Genomic DNA, 26,460 nt, shown 5'->3' on the forward strand with positions numbered 1-26,460 from the left:
GGCCAAAGTATTGGAGCTTCATCTTCAGCATCAGTCCTTCCAGTGAATATTCAGGGTTGATTTCCTTTAGGATTGACTGTTTTGATCTCCTTGCTGTCCAAGAGATTCTCAAGAGTCTTCTGCAGCACCCCAATTCAAAAGCTTCAATTCTTCAGTGCTCAGCCTTCTTTATGGTTCAACTCTCATATCTGTACATGACTACTGCAAAAACCATAGCTTTGACTAGTCTGACCTTTGTCGATGAAGTAATGTCTCTGCTTTTTTTATGCTGTCTATGGGTGTCATAGCTTTTCTTCCAAGGAGCAAGTGTCTTTTAATTCCATGGCTGCAGTCACCATCTGCAGTGATTTTGGAGCCCAAGAAAATAAAATCTGTCACTGTTTCTACTTTTTCCCCTTCTATTTGCCGGGAAATGATGAGACTGGATGTCATGATTTTCATTTTTTTAAATGTTGAGTTTTAAGACAGCTTTTTCACTCCCCTCTTTCACCCTCATCAAGAGGCTCTTTAGTTCCTCTTTACTTTCTGCCATTAGAGTAGCATCATATGTATATCTGAGGTTGTTGATATTTATCCCAGCAATCTTGATTCCAGCTTGTGAACCAACCAGTATTTCGTGTGAGGTACTCTGCATATAAATTGGATAAGCAGAGTGACACTATACAGCCATGACGTACTCCTTTCCAAATTTTGAACTACTTTGTTGCTCCATGTCCCATTCTGTTGCTGCTTGACCTGCATACAGGGTTCCCAGGAGACAGGTAAGGTGGTCTGGTATTCCCATCTCTTGAAGAATTTTCCACAGTTTGTTGTGATCCACACAGTCAAAGGCTTTAGTGTAGTTACTGAAGCAGAAATAGATTTTTTTTTGATTCCCTTGCTTTTTTGATGATCCAGAATTAGTTGACAATTTGATCTCTGGTTCCTCTGCATTTTCTCAATCCAGCTTGTACATCTGGAATTTCTCAATTCACATACTGTTGAAACCTAGCTTAAAGGACTTTGAGCATTACCTTGCTCACATGTGAAATGAACACAGTTGTATGGTAGTTTGAATGTTCTTTGGCATTGCCATTCTTTGGGATTGGAATGAAAACGGACTTTTCTAGTCCTGGCCACTGCTGAGTTTTTCAAATTTGCTGGCATATTGAGTGCAGCAGTTTAACAGCATCATCTTTTACGATTTGAAATAGCTCAGCTGAAATTCCATCACCTCCACTAGCTTTGTTCATAGTAATGCTTCCTAAAAGGCCCACTTGACTTCACACTTGAGGATGTCTGGCTCTAAGTGAGTGACCACACCATCGTGGTTATCTGGGTGATTAAGACTTTTTTGTATTGCTGTTCTGTGTATTCTTGCCACTTCTTCTTTATCTCTTCTGCTTCTGTTATATCCTTGCCATTTCTGTCCTTTATCCTTGTCATCTTTTCATGAACTATTCCCTTGGTATCTCCAGTTTTCTTGAAGAGATCTCTAGTCTTTCCCATTCTATTGTTTCCCTCTATTTCTTTGCATTGTTTGCTTAAGAAAGCTTTCTTATCTCTCTTTGCTGTTCTCTGGTACTCTGCATTCAGTTGTGTATATCTTTCCCTTTCTCTTTGCCTTTTGCTTCTCTTTTCTCAGCTATTTGTAAGGCCTCCTCAGACAACCACTTTGCCTATTTGCATTTCTTTTCTTGGGGATGGTTTTGGTCACCACTTTCTGTACAATGTTAAGATGGTGGTACCAGTTTACCTCTTACCTATAGTGTGTGAGTTTTCCTATAGATATTTCTTGAATAACATGCTGATACTCTTGGACTATTAATTTTATCAAAGTGAAATCTTATGGTACTTTTCTTTTTCTTTTGTTTTCTATAAACTTTATTGAGGTATTACTATAATAATTTCCTAATTATGATTTTATTAATTATAACTTATTAATTTCTCTCAATTTCCTAGGGATGCCATTGTTGTTGCTGTTCAGTTGTGCAGTCACGTCCAACTCTTTGCAGCCGCATGGACTGTAGCTCGCCAGGCCTTCCTGTCCCTCACCATCTCCTGGAGTTTGCTCAAGTTCACATTCATTGCATCAGTGATGCCGTCCAGCCATCTCATCCCTTGATGCCCTCTTCTCCTTCTGTCCTCAATCTTTCCCAGCATCAGGGACTTTTCCAATGAGTCTGTTTGCCTCAGATGACCAAAATACTGGAGGTTCAGGATCCTTCCAGTGAATATTCAAGGTTGATCTCCCTTAAAATTGACTGGTTTCATCTCCTTGCTGTCCAGAGGACTTTCAGGAGTCTTCTCTAGCACCACAGTCCAATGGCATCAATTCTTTGGCATTCTGCCTTCTTTACAGTCCAGCTCTCACAACTGTACGTGACCACGTGAAGATCATAGCCTTCATTATACAGACCTTTTCAGCAGAGTAATGTCTCTGCTTTTCAATACAATGTCTAGGTGTGTCATATCTTTCCTGCCAAGAAGCAGCTGTCTTCTGATTTCATGACTGCAGTCACTGTCCACAGTGATTTTGGAGCCCAAGAAGAGGAAATTTGTCACTACTTCCACCTTCCCCCCCGCCCCTCTATTTGCCATGCAGTAATGGGGCCAGATGCCATGATCTTAGTTTTTTTCAATATTTAGTCTTAAGGCGGCTCTTTCACTCTCCTCCTTTACCCTCATCAAGAGGTTCTTTAGTTCCTCTTCCTCTTCCTTTTCTGTCAGAGTAGTATTAGTGAATAGAGTGATATTATCCACATATCTGAGGTTGTTGTTTCCCCCACCTGTTTTGATTCCAGCCTGTAACTCATCCAGCCTGGCATTTCTCTTGATGCACTCAGCATATAGGTTAAACAAATAGGGTGACAGCAGACAGCCCTGTCATCCTCCTTTCTTGATCTTGAGCCAGTCAGTTATTCCATACAGTGTTCTAACTGTTGTTTTCTGACCCACATACAGGTTTCTCAGGAGACAGGTAAGATGGTCTGGTATTCCCATCTCTCTAAGAGCTTTGCAGTTTGTCGTGATCCACAAACAAATAGGTACCTTAAAACAACAGAAATTTATTGTCCCATAGTTACAGAGACTACAAGTTTGAAATGAAGGTGTCAGCAAGGTCTGGCTCTCTCTGAAACCTACAGGGGAGAATGCTTCCTTGCTGCTTCTAGCTTCTGGTATTGGCCAGTAATCTTTGGTATTCCTTGGCTTATAACCATATCATGCCACTCTCTGCCTCTGTCATCACATGGTCATTTTCTCCTTGTATGTGTCTCTCCTTTTATGAAGATATCAGAAATGTCAAATTAAGGTTCCAGCCTATTTCGATAGGACCTCATCTTAATTTATTATATTTGCAATAACTCTATATTTGCAATAACTCTATTTTCAAGTAAGGGTACATTCTGAGTTATTGGGGCTTTGAACTTTTTTGAGGGACTTTGTGTCTCAAATCTTTTTTAGAGACACAGTCAACCCATAACATTTACATACCATGAAATACACCCAATTTTATATGGACAGTTCAATGAGTTTTGATAATGTATATTTCACTATATGAAGATCTAGAATATTTTCATCACTACACCATTAAGAATTATAATATTTTCCTCCAGGTTTACTGAGATTTCATTAACAAACAAAATTGTATATATTTAATGTGTATACAGGCTTCCTGGGTGGCTCAGATGGTAAAGAATCTGCCTGCAATGAGGGAGACCTGCATTTGATCCCTGTGTTCGGAAGATCCCCTGGAAGAGGGCATGGCAACCCACTCCATTATTCTTGCCTGGAGAATCCCCATGGACAGAGGAGCCTGGTGGGCTACCGTCCATGGGGTCCAGAGTTGGACATGACTAAGCAACTAACCACAGCAGAACGTGTATACAGTGTGATGCTTTGATATAAGGGTACCTTGTGAAATCATTATCATCACCGGGTTAATTAACATACCCATCACCTTCCAGAGTTACCTGCGTGTGTGTGTAGTGAGAAAACTTAAGATTTACTCTTTTAGCAAATGCGAAGTATAAAATGCAATATTACTGTTAATAACTATAGTAACTATGCTGTGTGCAGAACTTATGTGCTGTACTCTAGAACATTTTCCATCTTATAACTACAGTCTTAAACCCTTTGACCAGCATTTCCCTATCCCTTAAACCCTAGCTGCTGGTAACTACCATTCTACTTTCTGTTTCTACAAGTTTGGCCTTTTTTTTTTTTTTTTTTTTAAGATTTCACTACAAATGAGATTTTCTCCATCTGACTTATTTCACTTAGCAATATGCCTTCAGATTTCATCCATGTTGTCGCAAGTGGCATTATATCCTTATTTTTCGTGGTTGAATAATATTCTTTTGAGATAGATACCACATCTTCACCCATTCATCTCTCTATAGACATATAGGTAGTTTCCATACCTTGGCTATTGTAAATAATGCTGCAATGAACATTAAAGTGCAGATATTTCTTTGATATATTGTTTTAAACTCTGGTATATGCCCAGCAGTGGGAATGCTGGATCATATAACTCTACTTTTAATTTCTTGAGGAACATCCATACTGTTTTTCATAGTAGTTGTTATCAGTTTACATTCTCACCAACATTGCATAAGAAATCCCTTTTCTTTACCTCCTTGAAAAATGTGTGAACTCTTGTCTTTTTAATGAGAGACAGTCTAACAGTTAAGATTGTGGTTTTCAGTCTGTCTGCTCTCTGATGGAGAAGGATAAGAGGCTTATGGAAGATTCCTGATGGGAGAGACTGACAGAGGGGGAAACTGAGTCTTGTTCTGATGGGCAGGGACATGCTCAGTAAATCTTTAACCCGATTTTCTGTTGATGGATGGAGCTGTGTTCCCTCCCTGCGATTTACCTGGGGCCAAACTATGGTGGAGGTAATGAAGATAATGGCAACCTCTTTCAAAAGACCCCACGCATGTACTGCTACACTCAGTGCCCCAACCCTGCAGCAGGCCACCACCAACCCACGCCTCCACTGGAGACCCCCAGAGCCTCACAGGCAAGTCTGGGTCAGTCTCTTGTGAGGTCACTGCCCCTTTCTCCTGGGTCCTGGTGCACAAGGTTCTGTTTGTGCCCTCCAAGAGTCTGTTTCCCAGTCCTGTGTAAGTTCTGGTAGCTCTATGGTGGGGTTAATGGCAACCTCCTCCAAGAGGGCTTGTGCCATACCCAGGTCTGCTGCACCCAGAGCCCCTGTTCCTGTGGCAGTCCACTGCTGACCCGGACCCCCACAGGAGATGCTGAAACACAGTTCTGTCTCAGTCTCTGTGGGGTCCCGGGGACCTGATGTGCCCAAATCTGTATGCATGTCAGGAAGCAACAGTTAGAACTGGACATGGAACAAGAGATTGGTCCCAAATAGGAAAAGGAGTATGTCAAGGCTGTCTATTGTCACTCTGCTTATTTGACTTATATGCAGTACATCATGAGAAATGCTGGGCTGGATGAAGCACAAGCTGGAATCAAGATTGCCAGGAAAAATATCAATAACCTCAGATATGCAGATGACACCACCCTTATGGCAGAAAGCAAAGAACTAAAGAGCCTCTTGATGAAAATGAAAGAGGAGAGTGAAAAAGTTGGCTTAAAGCTCAACTTTCAGATAACAAAGATCATGGCATCTGGTCCCATCACTTCATGGCAAATAGATGGGGAAACAGTAGAAACAGTGGCAGACTTTATTTTGGGGGCTCCAAAATCACTGCAGATGGTGACTGCAGCTATGAAATTAAAAGACGCTTACTCCTTGGAAGGAAAGTTATGACCAACCTGGACAGCATATTAAAAAGCAGAGACATTACTTTGCCACCAAAGGTCCATCTAGTCAAGGCTATGGTTTTTCCAGTGGTCATGTATGGATGTGAGAGTTGGACTATAAAGAAAGCTGAGCGCTGAAGAATTGATGCTTTTGAACTGTGGTGTTGAAGAAACTCTTGAGAGTCCCTTGGACTGCAAGCAGATGCAACCAGTCCATGCTAAAGGAAATCAGTCCTGAATATTCATTGGAAGGACTGATGCTGAAGCTGAAACTCCAATACTTTGGCCACCTGATGTGAAGAGCTGACTCCTTGGAAAAGACCCTGATGCTGGGAAAGATTAAACGCGTGAGGAGAAGGGGATGACAGAGGATGAGATGACTGGATGGCATCACCAACTCAATGGATATGAGTTTGAGTACACTCTGGGAGTTGGTGATAGACAGGGAGGCCTAGCATGCTGCAGTCCATGGGGCTGCAGAGAGTTGGACACAACTGAGTGACTGAACTAAACTGAACAGTTATGAGGTGATCTCGTGGTTTTGATTTCCATTTCCATGATGGTTAGTAATTGGAGCACTTTTTCATGTTGGAGCATGAAATTAGTGATTGGAACACTTCCCCTGTTGACCGTGGATGTGTTCTTTGAAAGAATGTCTATTCAGGTCCTTTTCCCCCTTTTATTTTTTTTCTTAATATATATTTTATTGAAATATAGTTGACTAACAATGTTGCAGATGTATAGCAAGGTGATTCAGTTTTATACACATATATATTATATATATATATGTATATATATTACACACACATATATGTTGTTTTTCAGATTATTTTCCATTATATGTTATTACAAGATACTGACTATAGTTCCCTGTGATATATAGTAAACCTCTGTTGCTTGTTGCATATCTAATTTTTTAAATTAGAACTCTAGCATTCTATTCATACTAGTCAAACAAGTGGAATCAAAATGTCATAAATTTTTTAGTTAGGCAAAAGTTGATAAGTTTTCTAATATATATATATTATACATACTATTTATATATATATATATGTATGCAAAAACTTTTCTAATATGCTTGATAAAGACTTGATAAAGAACATCAAAAAGAAAAAAGAAGAGATGGAGAAGTTGGAAAACATAAACTAAATGAAATGGGAGCACTGAATATGAAATAGAAAAAGTGAAACAAACTGGATAAAAGTAAAAGATCATCATATAGTCCAGTGATTTTTAAACATAGCTGCTCATTAGAAACATATCTGGAGCTTTGGAGAGAAAAGGCAATATCTGCTGAAATCTCCTAACTTTTGCTTGTCTGGAAAATTTTTGATTTCTCCCTCAAATCTGAGTGAGAGTCCTGCTGGGTAGAGTATTCTTGGTTGTAAATTTCTTCCTTTTCATCACTTTAAATGTATCATGTCATTTCCTTCTGGCTTGAGTTTCTGTTGAGAAATCAGTTGATAACCTGATGATATTTTCCTTGTATGCTGTTGTTTTTCCCTTGCTGCTTTTAATATTTTTATTTGTGTCTTTAATTTTTGTCAGTTTGATCCGTGTGTCTCAGTATGTTCCTCCTTGAATTTTTCCTGCCTGGAACTCTCTGTGCTTTCTGGACTTGGTTGAGTATGTCCTTTCCCATGTTAAGGAAGTTTTCAGCTATTATCTCTTCAAATATTTTCTCACATTCTTCCTCTCTTTCTTCTCCTTCTGGGACCCCTATAATGCAAATGTTGGTGCATTTAATGTTGTCCCAGAGATCTCTTGGGCTGTCTTCATTTCTTTTCAGTCTTTTTTCTATTTTCTGTTCTGCAGCAGTGATTTCCACCTTTCTGCCCTCCAGATCATTTATCCGTTCTTCTGCCTCAGTTATTCTGCTATTGATTCCTTCTAGTGTATTACTCACCTATGTTTGTTTGTTCTTTAGTTCTTCTAGTTCAGTTCAGTTCAGTTCAGTTGCTCAGTCATGTCTGGCTCTTTGCGACCCCATGAACCGCAGCACACCAGGCCTCCCTGTCCATCACCAACTCCCAGAGTCCACCCAAACCCATGTCCGTTGAGTCGGTGATGCCATCCAACCATCTCATCCTCTGTCATCACCTTCTCCTCCTGCCCTCAATCTTTCCCAGCATCAGGGTCTTTTCCAATGAGTCAGCTCTTCGCATCAGGTGGCCAAAGTATTGGAGTTTCAGCTTCAACATCAGTCCTTCCAATGAACACCCAGGACTGATCTCCTTTAGGATGGACTGGTTGGATCTCCTTGCAGTCCAAGGGACTCTCAAGAGTCTTCCCAACACCACAGTTCAAAAGCAGGTCTGTAGTAAACATTTTTTGCATCTTTTCCATTGTTTTCCTGAGATCCTGGATCATCTTCACTATCATTGTTCTCAGTTCTTTTTCTGGAAGGTTGCCTATCTCTACTTCATTTAGTTGTTTTTCTGGGGTTTTATCTTTTCCCAACATCTGGGACATAGCTGTCTGCTTTTTCATCCTGAAAAGACCCTCATGCTGGACAAAGATTGAAGGCAGGAGGAAGGGATGACAGAGGATGAGATGGTTGGATGGCATCACTGACTCAATGGACATGAGTTTGAGCAAGCTCCAGGAGATGGTGAAGGACAGGGAAGCCTCGCGTGCTGCAGTCCACGGGATCACAAAGAGCCGGACATGACTGAGCAACTGAACAACAGCAGCAGCATCCTGATTAACTTTCTGTAATGTGGTTTTTGTTCTAGCCACTATGGGATTGTGGTTTCCGGCTAAGAGGCTTTTGTAAGCTTCCCAATGGGAGGGACTGGTGGTGGGAAAAATTGGGTCTTGCTCTGGTTGGCAGGGCCAATCTTGTTAGTTGTTTGGCCTGAGGCAACCCAGCCATGGGGTCTACTGGCTCTCTGGTAGGGTTGATGGTGACCTCCAAGAGGGCTTTCACCAAAGGGGACGTTCCAGGACTGCTGCTGCCCGGGCCCCTGTCCCTGGAGTGAGCCCCTGCCAATGCACACCTGCACAGGAGCCCCTCCAGCACTCGCAGGTTATGGTTCAGTTTTGGTTCAGTCTCCTGTGGGGTCACTGCTTCCTTCCTCTGGGTCTTGGCGCACACAACATTTTGTTTGTGCCCTCCAAGGTTGGAGTCTCAGTTTCTCCCCAGTCCTGTGGAAGTCCTGTAATCAAATCCTGCTGGCCTTTAAGTTCAGATTTCCTGGGGATTCCCAGTTCTTTTTGTTGGATCCCCAGGCTGAGAAGCTTGACGTGGGGTTCAGAACTTTTACAATAGTGGGAGAACTTTGCTATTTCTGTTCTCTAGTTTGTGGACCACCCACCTGGTGGGTATGGGATTTGATTTTATCATGATTGTGCCCCTCCTACCATCTCACTGTGGCTTCTTCTTTGTATTTGGATGTGAGATATCTTTTTTTGGTGGGTTCCAGTATTCTCCTGTCAATGTTCAACAGCTAGTTGCAGTTTTGGTGCTTTCTCAAGAGGAGAGGCGTGCATGTCCTTCTACTCCACCATCTTCCTTTGCCCCCTTTTAAAATCTGGTTATTTGTTTGTTTGCTATTGAGTTGTATAAATTCTTTATACTGTTTGACTATTAGCCCCTTTAGAGATATACAGTTTGCAGATATTTTCTCCCATTACTAGATTGCCTTTTCATTTGTTGACTGTTTCTCTACTGTGCAGGAGCTTTCAGTTTAACTTAGCCTCACTTGTTTATTTTTTTATTTTATTACCTTTGCTTCTGGTGTCATATAAAAAAAAAAAATCATTGCCAAGATCAATTCAAGGAGTTTTTTCCCCTAAGTTTTCTTTTAAGAGTGTTATGTTTTCAAATCTTATATTTTAACCTTTAATCCATTTTGAGCTATTTTTTTGTGAGTGATATCAGATAGGTGTTCAATTTTATTCTTTTGCATGGAGATATCCAGTTTTCCCAACTCCATTTATTGAGGAGACTGTACTTTACCCATTGAGACTTTGTGGTTATCCTATCAAATACTAGTTGGCCAGATATGTGGCAGTTTATTTCTGGGCTCTCTATTCTGTCTTATTGGTCTGTGTTTATGCCAGTACCGTACTGTTTTGCTTACAATATAGCTTTGTAATACAGTTCAAAATCAGAAATTGTGAGACCTCCAACTTTATTCTTCTTTCTCAAGATTGCCTTGGCTGTTCAGGGTCCTTTGGAATTCATACATTACTTTAGGATTTTTTTTTTCTTCTGTTTTTCTGAAAAATGTCATTGGAATGTACAGGGATTTAATTGACTCCATAGATCTCTTTGGTTATTCGGACATTTTAGCCATAGTGATTTTTCAATCCATGAACATTGGCTATCTTTCCATTTATTTGTATCTTTGTCAATTTCTTTCTTTCAGTGTCTTATAGTTTTCAGTGTAAAGGTCTTTTACCTCCTTGATTAAATTTGTTCATAAGTATTTTATTTCTGATACCACAGATTGGTGGTTGCCAGAGGTGCATTTTGGGAGGTGGGTCAAATGGGTGAAGGTGGTCAGAAAGTACAAACTTCCCAGTTATAAGATAAATAAGTCCTTGGTTTGTGATGTATACTGTGGTTAACAATTCAACGAGTATATTTGAAAGTTGCAGAGAATAAATCTTAAAAGTTCTCCTCACAGGAAAAAAATTATAAGTGTGTGGTGATGGATGTAAACTAAACATTATGTAATCATTCTCTCTCTATATATATATATAAAAGCATTATGTATACTTAAACTAGTACAATGTTGTACACCAGCATGTAGGAAATATTAGAAGTTACAAGCCACAAGTATGATAATGGTGGCTTTTATATTTACCTACATAGATACATTTTCCGGAGTTCTCTGTTAGTACAGGCTTGAGTTACTGTCTAGTGTCTTTTCCTTTTATCCTGAGAGACTCTCTTATCATTTCCTATAACAAAGAAATAATAGTGACAAACTCCTCTAACTTTTGTTGATCCAGGAATGTCTTAATTCTTCATTAACCAGTCCCTGGTTGCTTTAAGTTTTGCATTAAATTATGAAGTTTGAATTAGTTGATCTTTCAGCCTTTTGACAGTTTATTATATTTGTTTCAGGAAGGGACTAATTCTTTGAGCAATCTACCATTTTCTATGGTATCACTTTTGCATTCTCTTCTAATATGTGCTTTATTTTATGCTAATCTCATTTTTATTTTAAGTTACTGTTTTTGTTTCCTGGGGCTTAGGGGAATAAAAAGAGGTCAATGATATACAAAGTAGTATCATGTACTTTTTGTTATGTTTGCCATTTCCTACCTCAAAAAACTATTATTACCGTGTTTCAAGTTCTCTCACTACCTCTATTGTACTGGTTAAATTATCAATGAATTATTTTGTGTATTTAAGATAAAGCCAAATGGTAACACTGGATCTCATTTTATTATTATTTGTAGCTATCAATAATGCTGAGTTTAAAAATTATAGTGATACTTATTTTTTCTATTCACCTTCTCTGGTCTGTTTTTACTTCAGAGTTCACCTTGTTACTATTGCACAAAGGAAAATTTAAATAGACCTTCTGGTTTAGGTAAGTTATTATGTGTATATATACTTGTAATTTTCAAATATTTAGTGAAATTGAGAACATAAACTCATGTAAAGCAATTATTATCAAGAACTTTCTTCAAAATATTAATTACACTATGATGTTTGTGATTACTGATATGACAAAACTATGGAATTACAGTATTAGTGGGAAATCAAGCAAAACAAAATACAAATGGCCAAAAGATCCTAGATAGTATTTATTTTGCATGCATTATAATATTGCTAAGCCATTTATTACATTTATCTGTGTTTACAAACATTCTGGCTATATGTAGATATACCTAATGAAGAAGTTTTTCTAATTCAACAAATTGGTCTGTGATATCATTATGAAGACATACTTGACATATCAGTAAACGCAAAGGTAATAATCAAAATATTTAACAACCAGTACAGCATAAGCATGAAACAACGAGATTAGACAATGCTGTTGGATCAAAGGTCTGCAAGTCCCCTGCTGTGCCGTGTTGGGGTTGAAGGAAATGGGAAATTCCTATACTTTGGCCACCTGATGTGAAGAACTGACTCATTGAAAAAGACCCTGATGCTGGGAGAGATTGAAGGCAAAAGGAGAGAGGGTGGCAGAGAATGAGATGGTTAGATAACATCACTGACTCAATGGCCATGAATTTGAGCAAACTCCGGGAAACAGTGGAAAACAGAGGAGCCTAGTGTGCTACAGCTCATGAGGTCACAAAGAGTCAGACACAACTTGGCAACTGAGCAACAATAACAACAGAAATGTTTTAATATTTAACAATTGGGGCAGTTCTATGACTGTGTAATAACTGAATATCCATCCAGAGGAGACTGTAGAAATCTAATTAAAATGAAGACAGAATAAGAATATAACTCAAACACTTGACAGAAGATGAGCAAGCAAAAACATTTCTTTTGTAATATGAAAGCATCCTTGAGTTGTAGAGATTGTTCTTCAATTAGGAACTTAGAGAGAAATAGAAGCTGAAAAAATGTATTTAAAAAAATACAGGGAAAATACCAGATGAAATTGTGATTAAGAAGTATAATTTTAGAAGAAAGTTTCTGAAGTGGAAATTTGACTTACCTGAGTAGTTGATGTGGTGAAATGAAAATTATTAAAAATTAATGTTTTAGCCATATATGTTTTTGTATTTATCCATATGAATACATATGTATATGTATGTGTATATATGTTCTACACAATAATAACAATTCTAAGAACATATATTGTGGTACAGGAAACTATTTTAGAACATAGTATGTCAGTGTCTGGAATACTTTAAATGTCAGGAAAATTTTAAAGTACACCTAAATTATTATTTATCCTAGAAGAAAAAGTGACCATTTGGAATAACATTCAGGAGTAATTAAAACATCCTGGACGATTAGGATATTTGGAAACCCATAATGTGATTTCTCCAGAACTTTCATTGTAATATCCTTTGGGATATTCTAATCATTAAATTACTTTTGGAGTAAATCTGATAGAACAGCAAAGCAAGCTCCTTATTTTATTATTAATACTTCCAACTATTTCTTCAAAGGGTGAAATAGTGTATCAAGTAATAGAAACTATTGATGAGGGGGTACACTGATCTTACCCCTGCCTTGCCACTGATTAGCTATGGAACTTCAGTTCAGTTCAGGCGCTCAGTCATGTCCGACTCTTTGCGACCCCATGGACTGCAGCACACCAGGCTTCCCTGTCCATCATCAACTCCCGGAGCTTGCTCAAGCTCATGTCCATCAAGTCGATGATGCCATCCTACCATCTCATCCTCTGTCGTCCCTTTCTCCTCCTGCCTTCAATCTCTCCCAGCATCAGGGCCTTTTCCAATGAGTCAGCTCTTCGCATCAGGTGGCCAAAGAATTGGAGCTTCAGCTTCAGCATCAGTCCTTCCAATGAATATTCAGGACTGATTTCATTTAGGATGGCCTGGTTTGATCTTCTTGCTGTCCAAGGGACTCTCGAGAGTCTTCTCCAACACCACAGTTCAAAGGCATCAATTCTTTGGCACTCAGCTTTCTTTATAGTCCAACTCTCACATCCATACATGACTACTGGAAGAAAACCATAGCTTTGACTAGATGGACCTTTGTTGGCAAAGTAATGTCTCTGCTTTTTAATATGCTGTCTAACTTGGTCATAGCTTTTCTTCCAAGGAGCAAGCATCTTTTAATTTCATGGCTGCAGTCACCATCTGCTCTGAAACTTAGGCAACCATTTATCTTATAAAAGCCTTGATTTTTTTTCCTTTTTAAAAGTGAAAGAGTGGAACTAGATACCACCCCCTTGCAGTTGCCTTATATTGCCTTATAATCTTCATAACTTTGTAGACATTTCATATATATTAATTTATTTAGTCTTCATACAACCTTGTTAGGTTGACATTATTATCCTAGTTTTATAGATGAAGCAACTGAGGCATTGAATGGCTGAGTCATTTGACAATTCTGGAACAGAAGTCTGTGAAACAAGCCAGTGGCCCAATCTCCTCTGAAGAGTGAGGAGCCTTTATAAGCAGTGCCAAGTCAATTGAAAAGAACAAACAGAATTGGAAAGAGCATCTATGGTATATCTTTTAAAAAGTAAATGCTTAGGGAGAAAAACAGGGCTTATTTTCTTATTGTTCATTCCAGTTTGCTCTTGAGTAGGTTAACTTTTCTGGATTTTTCTCATTTTTTAAATGAGAAAGATGGTTTTAAGACTATTCAATCTCCAATTTTTCTAACAGTCTATATTCCTAAGTTTATATGTGACTAGATTCTTTTAAAAATGATTCAATTCCTAAATACATATTTTATATGATTTTATTATACTTTGCTTTACACTTTTCAGTTTATTTATGTAGATTAGTCTTATATAATTAACCTAATTCTCCTATGGATACATTATATAAAATGCAATATATATTAAAGAGTTTATTTAGTAAGGTTCCCATAGCACTCTTGTTAATAAATTCCTTGCATGATCATTACCTTTAAGCAAATTGGAGACATAGCTAGCCCAGTTCCTTTGCAGCTGCTTTCATTGATACCCTCTGGCTACTGATACGTATGTACATATATTTCAGCATACTACCGCAATTCATTGAAGAGAATGATTGTTTCACCCCGTGCTTTTATAAGCTCTTTAAGTTTATTATGTAAGAATCTTCTCTAGTGTCATGAATTGAGGAAATACAGACCTATTCATGAAAGATATCTAGAATGTAGGGTGTGTGTCCACACAGCTTTACAGAATTGGGTATGTATAGCAAATGTATGATGGAAGATCACCCAAATGACTGCCAGAGGATAGGCTAAAATGAGGCTCCAAGAAGGATTAGTAAAAGTGATCCTTTAAATATTGTCAAGCACATATGGGGAGAAGGCGATGGCACCCCACTCCAGTAGGCTTGCCTGGAAAATCCCATGGACCGAGGAGCCTGGTAAGCTGCAGTCCATGGGGTCGCTAAGAGTCAGACACAACTGAGCAACTTCACTTTCACTTTTCACTTTCATGCATTGGAGAAGGAAATAGCAACCCACTCCAGTGTTCTTGCCTGGAGAATCCCAGGGACAGGGGAGCCTGGTGGGCTGCTGTCTATGGGTCGCACAGAGTCGGACACGACTGAAGTGACTTAGCAGCAGCAAGCACATATGTGATAAGGTGCATAATCTTTAACAGCCACAAAAATATTCAGAATCACCTAGAGTATGGTGATTATTTTTTTTTAGTTTTTACTTCATTTTTTGAACTGGCATTAAGAGCCAGAAAAGTAGAAGTTGTCTATGGCCATACCACCCTGAACGCGCCCGATCTCATCAGAAAAGTGGAAGTATTCAATATATTGACTACAATGTGACTAAAAGACAATCTTTTATGTACATAAAGTACAGTGCAGGTACAGTGCATGTTGACATTTAACTTTAATAACTTAGTGTATGCGTTTTAACAATACTATTCAAATTAGTAGAGTCACTAAATGACAAACCTAAGGGTGCAGTGTGTCAGGGGCTAGAATAGGAGTAATGGTCAGTTTTCATTCCAGTCCCGAAGAAGGGCAGTGCCGGAGAATGTTCAAGCTGCTCTACAATTGTGTTCATTTTACATGTTAGTAAGGTTATGCTCAAAATCCTTCAAGCTAGGCTTCAGAAGTACATGAAGTGAGAAATTCCAGGTGTATAAATGGGGTTTAGAAAAGGCAGAGGAACCAGAGATCAAATTGCCAACATCTGTTGGATCGTAGAGAAAGCAAGGGAATTCCAGATAAACTACTTCTGCTTCATTGACTACACTAAAGCCTTTGACTCTGTGGATCACAACAAACTGGAAAATTCTTAAAGAGATTGGAATACCAGACCAGCTTACCTGTCTTCTGAGAAACCTGTATGTGGAGTCAAGAAGCAACAATTAGAACTGGACATAGAACAACTGACTGGTTCAAAACTGGTAAAGGAGTACAACAAGGCTGTATATTGTCACCCTGTTTATTTAACTTATAAGCAGAGTACATTGTGTGAAATGCCAGACTGGATGAATCTCAACCTGGAATCAAGATTGCTGGGAGAAATATCAGCAACCTCAGATATGCAGATGATACATCACTCTAATGGCAGAAAGTGAAGAAGAACTAAAGAGCCTCTTGAGGGTGAAAGAGGAGAGTGAAAAAGCTGGCTTGAAACTCAACATTCATAAAATGAAGATCATGACATCCAGTCCCATCACTTTCTGGCAAATAGAAGGGGAGAAAGAAGAAACAGTGACAGATTTTATTTTCTTGGGCTCCAAAATCATTGCAGATGGTAACTGCAGGCATGAAATGAAAGGATGCTTGCTCCTTGAAAGGAAAGCTGTGACAATCCTAGACAGTATATTAAAAAGCAGAGACATCGCGTTGCCAACAGAGGTGCATCTAGTCAAAACTATGGTTTTCCTGTAGTCATGTACGGATGTGAGAGTTGGACCATAAAGAAGGCTGAGCACTGAAGAATTGATGCTTTTGAATTGTGCTGAAGAAGACCCTTGACAGTCCCTTGGATTGCAGGGAGATCAAACCAGTCAATCCTAAAGGAAAAAACCCTTATTGGAAGGACTGATGCTGAGGCTCCAATACTTGGGCCACCTGATGCAAAGAACTGACTCATTGGAAAAGACCCTGATGCTGGGAAAGACTGAAGGCAAAAGGAAAAGTGGGCAGCAGAGGATAAGATGGTTAGATATCATCACCAACTCAATGGACGTGAATCTGAGCAAACTCTGGGAGACAGTAAAAGACAGGGAAGCCTGGTGCGGGGCAGTCTGTGTGGTTTCAAAGAGTCGGACACCACTTAGCAACTGAACAACAACAAAGATGGTAAAATTAACAGCAAAACTTACATTCATTTGTGCTTGTTATGTCCCAGACACAGTGTTAGATGCTTTAGCCTGTACATGACACAACCCTGTGAGATAGGATCGTCACCCTTTGACAGATGAGGAAACTGAGAAAGAGAGAAGCAGGATAACATGTCCAAATTTAGGTGGTTGGTTAGTTGCAGAGACTGAGTCTAGGCAATCTGGCTTAGAGCCTGTTGCCTTAACTGTTGTGCTACACAGTCACTAGAGACGTGTCTGAATAACTTGTTTGTCAAATGCCACAAGGGCTGACTTTATATTATTTTTTTCATTCTTTTTCAGATAAGTTAGTGCAAGATAAAGCCTGTGGACAGAAAAATACAAATAGAAAAGGAAAATCAGTAAGCATATTGATATATCCTTTAAAACTCATTGTTAAGATTTTATATTATTTTGAACTAATTAATATTTATTGTATATCCTGTCATCAAAAGGCATATACTTATATAGTATAATATATGTAGTAGAAAACTTAGGAATTTTTGCCTAGCTAAAAAATTTGTGACATTTTGATTCCACTTGTTTGACTTAGTCTGAATAGAATGCTAGATTTCTAATTTATATTCACTCAAAATTTTTATATAGTTCCATGTATTTTGGCATCTGATATTACTACTAAAAGACTAGAAAGTACCTTAGTGATTTTCTTTTAAAAAAAATTTGAATGAGGCTTGAAATTTCAATCCAGTTCTGAGAATATAAAGAAATACTATGTTGTGTTAAAAAAAAAAAAAAAACAGGAAATTAACATGTGATACAGTACTATTAATGGGCTTCACTGGTGGCTTAGCGTAAAGAATCTTCCTGCATTGCAGGAGACACAGGAGACCAGGTTCTATCCCTGGGTTGGAAAGATCCCCTGGAGGAGGACATGGTAACCCACTCCAATTTTTTTGCTTGGAGATTCTCATGGACAGAAGAGCCTGGCAGGCTACAGCTCATAGGGTTGCAAAGAGTCAGACACGTCTGAAGCAACTGAACGCACACACATACAGTATTATTAAATAAAGTACAGATTACGTTCAAATCTCACAAAATGTGATGCTACTGTCCATTATTTGTTTTCATACTTTATTCAAGACTCCACATTGTATTTAGTTGCTCCATGCAACAAATTCTGGTAAATTCTCTTTTCATCTTTATTCTGTTAAAATATTTTCTTATTTTCCTTGTATGGCTTCTTGGATACATCCATCATTTCAAAGTGGACATTTAATTTCCAAATAGATAGGGTTTGTAAAGTATCTTTGATATGAATTTCTAATTTTAATGTTAAATCCTCATTGGTTTGCTTTCCTCTCTGCAGTCACCTTTTGTGGTCTTTTAGCCTTCTAACTTTATTGAGGCTTTCAATGGCTAAGTCAAAGGTCTCTCTTGGTAAATGTCACATTGCTCTTGAAAATATATGCCTTATTTTCATATATCTTTTGATATTGATTTCTAACATAATTCCACTGTGTTAAGAGAACGTGATTTCTAACATAATTCCACTGTGATAAAAGAACAGACTCTGTATGATTTCAATACCTTTAAACCATGAAACTTTTGCACCTTATTTTAGGTCCTTGGATATGTTCCAGCGTCTCCTAATTTATAGTCTATGGGAACTTGAATAGAATTTGTATCCTATTTTGTGAAAATTGTATAAATCTTAATTATGTTAAAAAAATAAAATAAATACCTCTAAATAGAGGATTATTAGGCAGAGAAATGGAAAAGTATATAGTACCATGGTAACCATAGAATTAACTAGATAAAAGACTTACTAAATTAATCAAGATACTAACACAGTCATCTCAGGAAGAATTGAGTACAGACAATAGAAAAAGTGTTCATTTATATGAATAACTGCATTTAATTCATTATATTAAAGGTTCTTTCCACCTAAATAACCTGAAGTTTACTTACATCTCATGAAAAGACTTCAGCATTCTATTAGTAAAATATTTTCATTAAAGCTGTCTATTGGTGAAAATCATTCAAATAAAAAAAGAAAGCATATACTCTATCACTATGAATTTATTACCTTATTATAAGTAAAGTTTACTTATATTATTTGTCATGGTTTATTATAAACTTATAAATTATTGTAAAGCAATATAAATAAATATAACATTAATTTTAACAAGTTATACTATTTAATTCTGCCTCTCCCAAATTGTTTTAATAGGCAACTCACAGTAGCATCAGGAAAGCATAGACCATCTCTGCCCAGCTACCTACAAAGTTTCCATTCAGACCGGAGTAAATCCAGATTAGTTTCTATTATATATTTCTTCTAGTAGGAAAGGACAAGAGAAACAAGCTCTACTTTACAAAAATGTCTTAAAATCTATTAATGATATAATATTAACTTAATTATTTCATAAATGTACTACCCAAAACCAGGATTTTTTAGGGATCTTCATAAAACTTAAACCTTTATAACCATGGTTCAATTCCTCTCCCTAACTAAATGTTTATAACTGACATCTTAATACTCATTGGCCCAATTCTTCTAGCTATGGCATTTCTCATATTACCTGAAGAAAGTTTTCGGTCTCATGTAACTTCAAAAAGGACCAAATATTATTGGACCATATGGTGTAGTATATCCCACTGCCAATGCAATCAAACTGTTCATTAAAGAATGGCTATGACCAGCTACTTGATACATCATCTATCGCCATATTTATTATTGTATCGTCTTAACTCTAACCTTAGCCTTAGCCATATGAATCCCTCTACCTATACGTTATCCTCTCATCAACAAAAATCTAGGGGTATTCTTACTAGCTGTGTCAAGCCTAGCCATCTGTTCTATTCTGTGAGGTGGATGAGCTTATTATTCAAAATATGCTCTAATTGGATCCCTAGGAGCAGTGGCACAAACAGTATGATGTGAAGTAACACTACAAATTATCCTTTTATCAGTCCTTTTAGTAAATAGATCTTTTACCCTCTCAACTTGCATCACAACACAAAAACATCTATGATTAATTTTTACATCATCATGACCTCTAGCCATAATATAATTTATTTCAGAATAAATTGTATTTATCTTACAGAAACTAATTGAATCCCTTTGATATAACAGGAGAATTAGAACTTTTATCTGCCTTTAACATAGACTATGCAACAGGCTCATTCATTATATTTTTCCTATCAGAATATGCCAACATCTATCATAATAAACATTTTCACAACAGTCCTATTTCTAGGAGCATTCCATGATCCCCATACACCAGAACTATACACAATGAATTTTATTATCAAAACACTACTATTAACACCCATGATTCTCAACCCCTAACTCATACATCTATTTTGAAAAAATTTTCTATAACCAACACTAACCTCGTGTATATGATATATTTCACTACTGAACATAAAATCAAACATCCCTCTACAAACATAAGAAGTATGTCTGATAAGAGTCACTTTGACAGAGTAAATAATAGAAGTTTGAATTCTCTTGTTTCTAGAATTATAGGAATTGAACCTACCCTTAAGAATTCAAAATTCTTCCTGCCACCACATTTCACTATATTCTATAGTAAGGTCAACTGCATAAGCCATTGGACCCATACCTTGAAAATATTGGTTTATAGCCTTCCTTTACCAATAAATCCCATTATCTTTATCATTATCTTAATAACCATTATTTCAGGGACCGTAGTTGTAATAACTAGTTCATACTGATTACTTATTTGAACTGGATTCGAAATACATTAGCTGTCATCCCTATTCTAATAAAAAACTTTAACTCACGAGCCATAGAAGCATCAGCTAAATATTTCTTAACACAGGCCATCAGATCAGTATTACTTATAAATAGCCTACCATATTCTGGTCAATGAACCGCTGTAAACATCTTTAATCCAACAGCATCAATAATCATAACAATAGTTCTAGTCATAAATTAGGACCATCCCCATTCCACTTCTGAGCACTCACAGTCACACAGGGCATTTCACTAACAGCAGGGTTGATTCTACTAGTAAAACCCAAACTTGCACCATTATCCACATTGAACCAAGTCACACCATCCATTAACCTAAACTCACTACTAATCCTCCCCACACTGTCAGTCATGACTGAACAATGAAGCAGCCTGAATGAAACCCAGCGACAAGATATCAGAGCTTATTCATCAGTCACTCACATGGGATGGGTAACAGCCATCATATAATGCGACTCTACCAACCCTAAACCTACTGATTTACGTTATAACAACACTCACTATATTCACATTGCTCATTCACAGCTCAGCCACCACTGCATTATCATTGTCACACACCTGAAACAAAACACCCATCATTACAAGCCTTATCCTCACCATTCTGTTACCAGTAGCAGGCATCCTGCCACTATCAGAATTTGTACCCAAAAGAGTAGCTATTCAAGAAATAACAAAAATAAGCACGTTATGTTACCTACACTATTAGCCACCGTAGCACTACGTAGCCTGCATTTCTGCATACAACTTAAATATTCTACATCTCTAACCATATTTCCATCAGTCAATAACGTAAAAGTAAAATGACCATTTGAATATATAAAACAACTTTTCTACCAATAATAGCTGTAATATCTATATTACTTTTTACCCCTCACACCAATCCTTTCAGTACTGGAATAGGAATTTAGGTTAATACAGACCAAGAGCCTTCAAAGCTATAACCACGTATAATTTCCTTAATTCCTGTACAATAAGAATTGCAAATCTCTATCCTATATCAACTGAATGCAAATCAAACCCTTTAGTTAAGCTAAATCCTTATGAGATTAGTGGGATTACATACCCACAAAATTTTAGTAAACAGCTAAATACTCTTGGGGCTTCCTTGGTGGCTCAGTTGCAAAGAATCTGCCTGCCAGTGTAGGAGATGTGGGTTTGATCCCTGGGTTGGGAAGATCCCCTGGAGTAGAAAATGGCAACCTGTTCCAATATTCTTGCCTGAAAAATTCTGTGAACAGAGGGATCTGGCAGGCTATAGTCCATGGGGTTATAAAAGAGTTGGACACAAGTTAGCAACTAACCAACAATAAAATACTCCAGTCAACTGGCTTCTGTCTACTTCTGCCACTGGGGGGGTGGGGGGTGGGGGGGTGGGGAGGCAAGAAAAGCTCCAGCAGAACTGAGGCTGTTTCTTTGAATCTGCAGTTCAGTATGTTTAATTCGCCACAGGACTTCACAAAGAGAGGACTCAACCTCTGTCTTTAGGTTTACCATCTAATGCTTACTCAGCCATTTTTGCCTATGTTCATAAACCACTGATTATTCTCAACCAATCATAAAGAAATCAGCCACCTGTTTTTATTATTTGGTGCCTGGGCTGGAACAGTGGGTACTGCCAAAACCTGCTAATTAATGCTGAATTAAGTCAACCTAGAGCATTACTTGGGAATGATCAGATTTACAATGTAACTTTAACAGCCCACACACTTGTAATAATTTTCTTCATTATATATGATATACTTCATAGGTATCCCCTGGAGAAGGAAATGGCAACCCACTCCAGGATTCTTGCCTGGAGAATTCCACAGACAGAGGAGCCTGGTGGGCTACAGTCTATGGGGTTGCAAAGAGTCGGACACAACTAACACACACACACTTCATAGGTATATCATCTATACCTGTGATAATAGGAAGCTTTGGAAACTGGTTAGTTCCACTGATAATTGGATCACCAATATAGCCTTCCCTCATGAACAGCATATGCTTCTGGCTACTTCCACCCTCTTTCTTACTCTTATTTGCAGCTGGTGCAGGTACAAGCTGACCTGTATACCCACCTCTAGTCAAACACCTTGCTCATGCAGGAGTTTCACTTGATCTTACCTTTTTCTTCCCTTATATTTAGCAGGTGTTTCTACAATTCTAGGTGCTATTAATTTTATTACCACAATTATGAACATAAAAGCACTCACTGTACCTCAATACCAAACACTATTATTTGTGTGATCTCTCCTAATTATAGCTGTATACTATTATTATCATTGCCAACACTAGCACTGGAATTATCATACTACAAACAAACCAAAATCTAATAACAACCTTTTCTGACCCTGCAGAAGGAAGGGACCTCATTCTTTATCAATACCTGTTCTGATTTTTTGGTCACCCTGAAGTTTATATTCTTGTCTTACCTGGATTTGGAATAATCTTGCATATTATAACTTATTATTGAGGAAAACAGAGCCTTTGAGGCATAGTATATGGGTATATGGGCATATTATGAGCTGTGATATCTCTTAGGGTTTATCATATGAGCCAATCATATGTTTATTGTTGTTCTTGTGTGCTCAGTCATGTCCGACTCTTTGCAACCCCATGGAGTGCAGCACGCCAGGCTTCCCTGTCCTTCACCATCTCCCAGAGCTTGCTCAAACTATGTCCATTGGGTCAGTGATGCCATCCAACCATGTTGTCCTCTGTCCTCCCCTTCTCCTGCTTTCAATGTTTCCTAGCATCAGGGTCTTTTCTAACAAGTCAGCTCTTCGCATCAGGTGGCCAGAGTATTGGAACTGCAGCTTCAGAATCAGTCCTTCCAGTGAATATTCCAAGGGACTCTCAAGAGTCATATGTTTATAGTAGGCGAAGATGTTGATACCTGTGCATATTTTACACCAGCTCCTGTCGTTGTTGTTATTCCTGTAGGAGCACGAGTGTTTAGTGAAGTGACGTCGCTCAGTCCTGTCCGATTCTTTGCGACCCCATGGACTGTAGCCCACCAGGCTCCTCCGGCCGTGGGATTTTCCAGGCGAGGATACTGGAGTGGGTTGCCATTTCCTTCTCCAGCAGATCTTCCCGGCCCAGAGATTAAACCTGGGTCTCCCACATTGCAGGCAGATGCTTTACTGTCTGAGCTGCCAGCAAAGTCTGCAAGTATTTAACTGACTGGCAACTCTTCACAGGGGTAATATCAAATGATCCCCTGCTATATTATAAGCCTTAGGATTTACTCTCCTTTTTATAGTAGGTAGTTTAATAGGAATTGCTTTAGCTAACTCATCCCTAGAAACCACTCTTCATGATACATATTAGGTAGTTTCACATTTCCGTTATGTCCTATCAATAAGAAGTGGCATTCGCCATTATAGGAGGCTTCAGACATTGATTCCCACACACTTAACTCAGCATGAGCAAAAATTCATTTTGTAATTATATTTGTAGGCATAAATATAACTTTTTTCCCATAACATTTCCTTGATCTGTCTGGAATATCACAATGATATTCCTACTACCCTGATACATACACAACATGAAATACTATTTCATCAATAGGCTCATTCATTTCACTAACAGCAGTGATACTTATAATTTCTATAATCTGAGAAGCATTTGTATAAAAATGAGAGAGTTAACCACTGCAAACTTAGAGTGACTACATAGATGTTGTCTATGATATCACACATTTGAGGAACGAACCCACTTATATTACTTTAAAATAACTAAGAAAGGAAGGAATCAAGCCCCCTTTTAGTGGTTTCAAGCCAACACCATTATGTCTTTCTCAGTAAGTGTGATATTAGTAAAATTTACATAACTTTGTCAAAGTTGCAGGTGAAATCGTACACACTTCTATGGCATGTCCTTCCCAACACGGCTTTCAACATGCGGTGTCACCTGTTACAGAGGAACTTCTGTGCTTCCATGATCACATGTTAATAATCATATTTTTAATTAGCTCCTTAGTCATATGTATTGTTTCATTCGTGTTAACAACTAAGCTAACACATACAGGCACAATAAATGCACAAGAGGTGGAAAAAGTTTGAACAATCTTAGGAGCCATCATCCTAATTTTAATTCCCTTGCCATCACTATGAATTCTTTATATGATAGATGAAATAAATAATCCCTCTCTGACTATAAAACTATAGGACACCAATGACATTGAAGTTACGAATACACAGACTGTGAAGACTTTCATATATGATTCATACATCAGATCTAAAACCAGGAAAGCTGCAATTACTAGAAGTAGATAACCAAGTAGTACTATCCATAGAGATAAAAATCTGAACATTAATTTCCTCCAAAGATGTTTTGCACTGTTGAGCAGTTCCTTCTTTCAGCCACTCCAGGATGTGTAAAACAAGCAGCCCTAGACTATGGACAGTGCGCTAAAATTTGTGGGTCAAATCATAGTTTCATGACTGTTGTCCTTGAATCAGTTCCACTGAAATACTTTGAGAAATGATCTTCATCAATATTATAAATTCATTAAAAAACTAATTAACCTTTTAAGTTAAAGACTGGGTGTTAACTCTCCCCTTAATGATATGCCACAACTAGACACATCAACATGGTTTATTTCTATTTTTTTATTGTTTTCTTTTTTTAATTTATTTATTTTAATTGGAGGCTTCTTACTTTACAATATTGTAGTAGTTTTGCCATGCATCTATTTTATCAAAAATTCTAGTCTTAATCATTATATTCCAACTAAAATTTTAAAAATATACTTCAAACCAAGAAATAAAAATATACTAAAATGCAAAAACAACTCACCCTTGAGAAGCAAAATGAATGAAAATTTATTTGCCTCTTTCATTAACCCAACAATAATATAACGTCTTATTGTTGTATTAATCATTATATTCTCAAGTATTTTATTCCCCACAGCTAACTGACTAATCAACACTATGGTTTTACTCAACAATGATTAGTCCAACTTACATTGAAACAAATAATAGCTATTCACAACCACAAAGAACAGACCTGAACACTAATATGTATATCATTAGTATATGTATACATATATTAATATGTATATACATATAATACTAATATATGTATATGTGTAATATGTATAATACTAATATGTATATCAGTTATGCTTATATTTATTGATTTATTGTTTATTGGATCAACAGATATACAGGACTCATATCACATACATTTACACACACTATACAACTGTCAATAAGTTTAGATATAACAGTCCCTCTGTGAGCAGGAAATCTAATTACTGATTTCTGCCATAAAACCAAAATTTTATGGCAGGATTTTCACAGAATTTATGGCAAAACCCAAAAATTTCTGCCATTTTTTACTGCAAGGAATACCAGTTCCTCTTTTATTCAATCAATAGGCTTTGCTGTATGATTAACACCTAACATTATAGCAGGACATCTATTAATTCATTTAATTGGGGGAACAACTCTAGAACTACCAAATATTAGTAACACCACAGCCTTCATAATATTTAAGTAGAAAAGGAAAGATATACCCATCTGAATGCAAAGTTCCAAAGAATAGCAAGAAGAAATAAAAAAGCCTTCTTAAGTGAACATTGCAAAGAAATAGAGGAAAACAATACAATGGGAAAGACTAGAGACCTCTTCAAGAAAATTAGAGATACCAAGGGAATATTTCATGCAAAGATGGGCACAATAGGACAGAAATGGTATGGACCCAACAGAAGCAGAAGGAATTAAGAAGTGGCAAGAATGCACAGAGGAACTGTACAAAAAAGGTCTTAATGACCTGGATAACCACGATGGTGTGATCACTCACCTAGAGCCAGATATCTTTGAGTGTGAAGTCAAGTGGGCCTTAGGAAGCACCACTATGAACAAAGCTAGTGGAGGTGATGGAATTACAGCTGAGCTGTTTCAAATCCTAAAAGATGATGCTGTGAAAGTGCTATACTCAGTATGTCAATGAATTTGGAAAACTCAGCAGTAACCATAGCACTGGAAAAGGTCAGTTTTCATTCCAATCCCAAAGAATGGCAATGCCAAAGAATGTTCAAGCTACTGCATAATTATGCTCATT

General features: G+C 37.6%; 1 protein-coding gene across 1 annotated transcript in view; it reads left to right on the forward strand.

Moving 5' to 3' along the window:
• The window catches only part of C2CD6 (C2 calcium dependent domain containing 6), a 138,742-nt gene that overhangs the window by 75,687 nt on the left and 36,595 nt on the right, over window positions 1–26,460 (forward strand). Inside the window, exons 14-15 of the mRNA XM_043910394.1 lie at window positions 11,255–11,309; window positions 16,974–17,032. Of these exons, the coding sequence (XP_043766329.1) occupies window positions 11,255–11,309; window positions 16,974–17,032 (114 nt within the window). The remainder of the gene's footprint in view (window positions 1–11,254; window positions 11,310–16,973; window positions 17,033–26,460) is intronic.

The sequence above is a fragment of the Cervus elaphus genome, chromosome 8 (genome assembly GCF_910594005.1).
Source record: "Cervus elaphus chromosome 8, mCerEla1.1, whole genome shotgun sequence".
In the NCBI taxonomy this organism is placed as follows: Eukaryota; Metazoa; Chordata; class Mammalia; order Artiodactyla; family Cervidae; genus Cervus; species Cervus elaphus.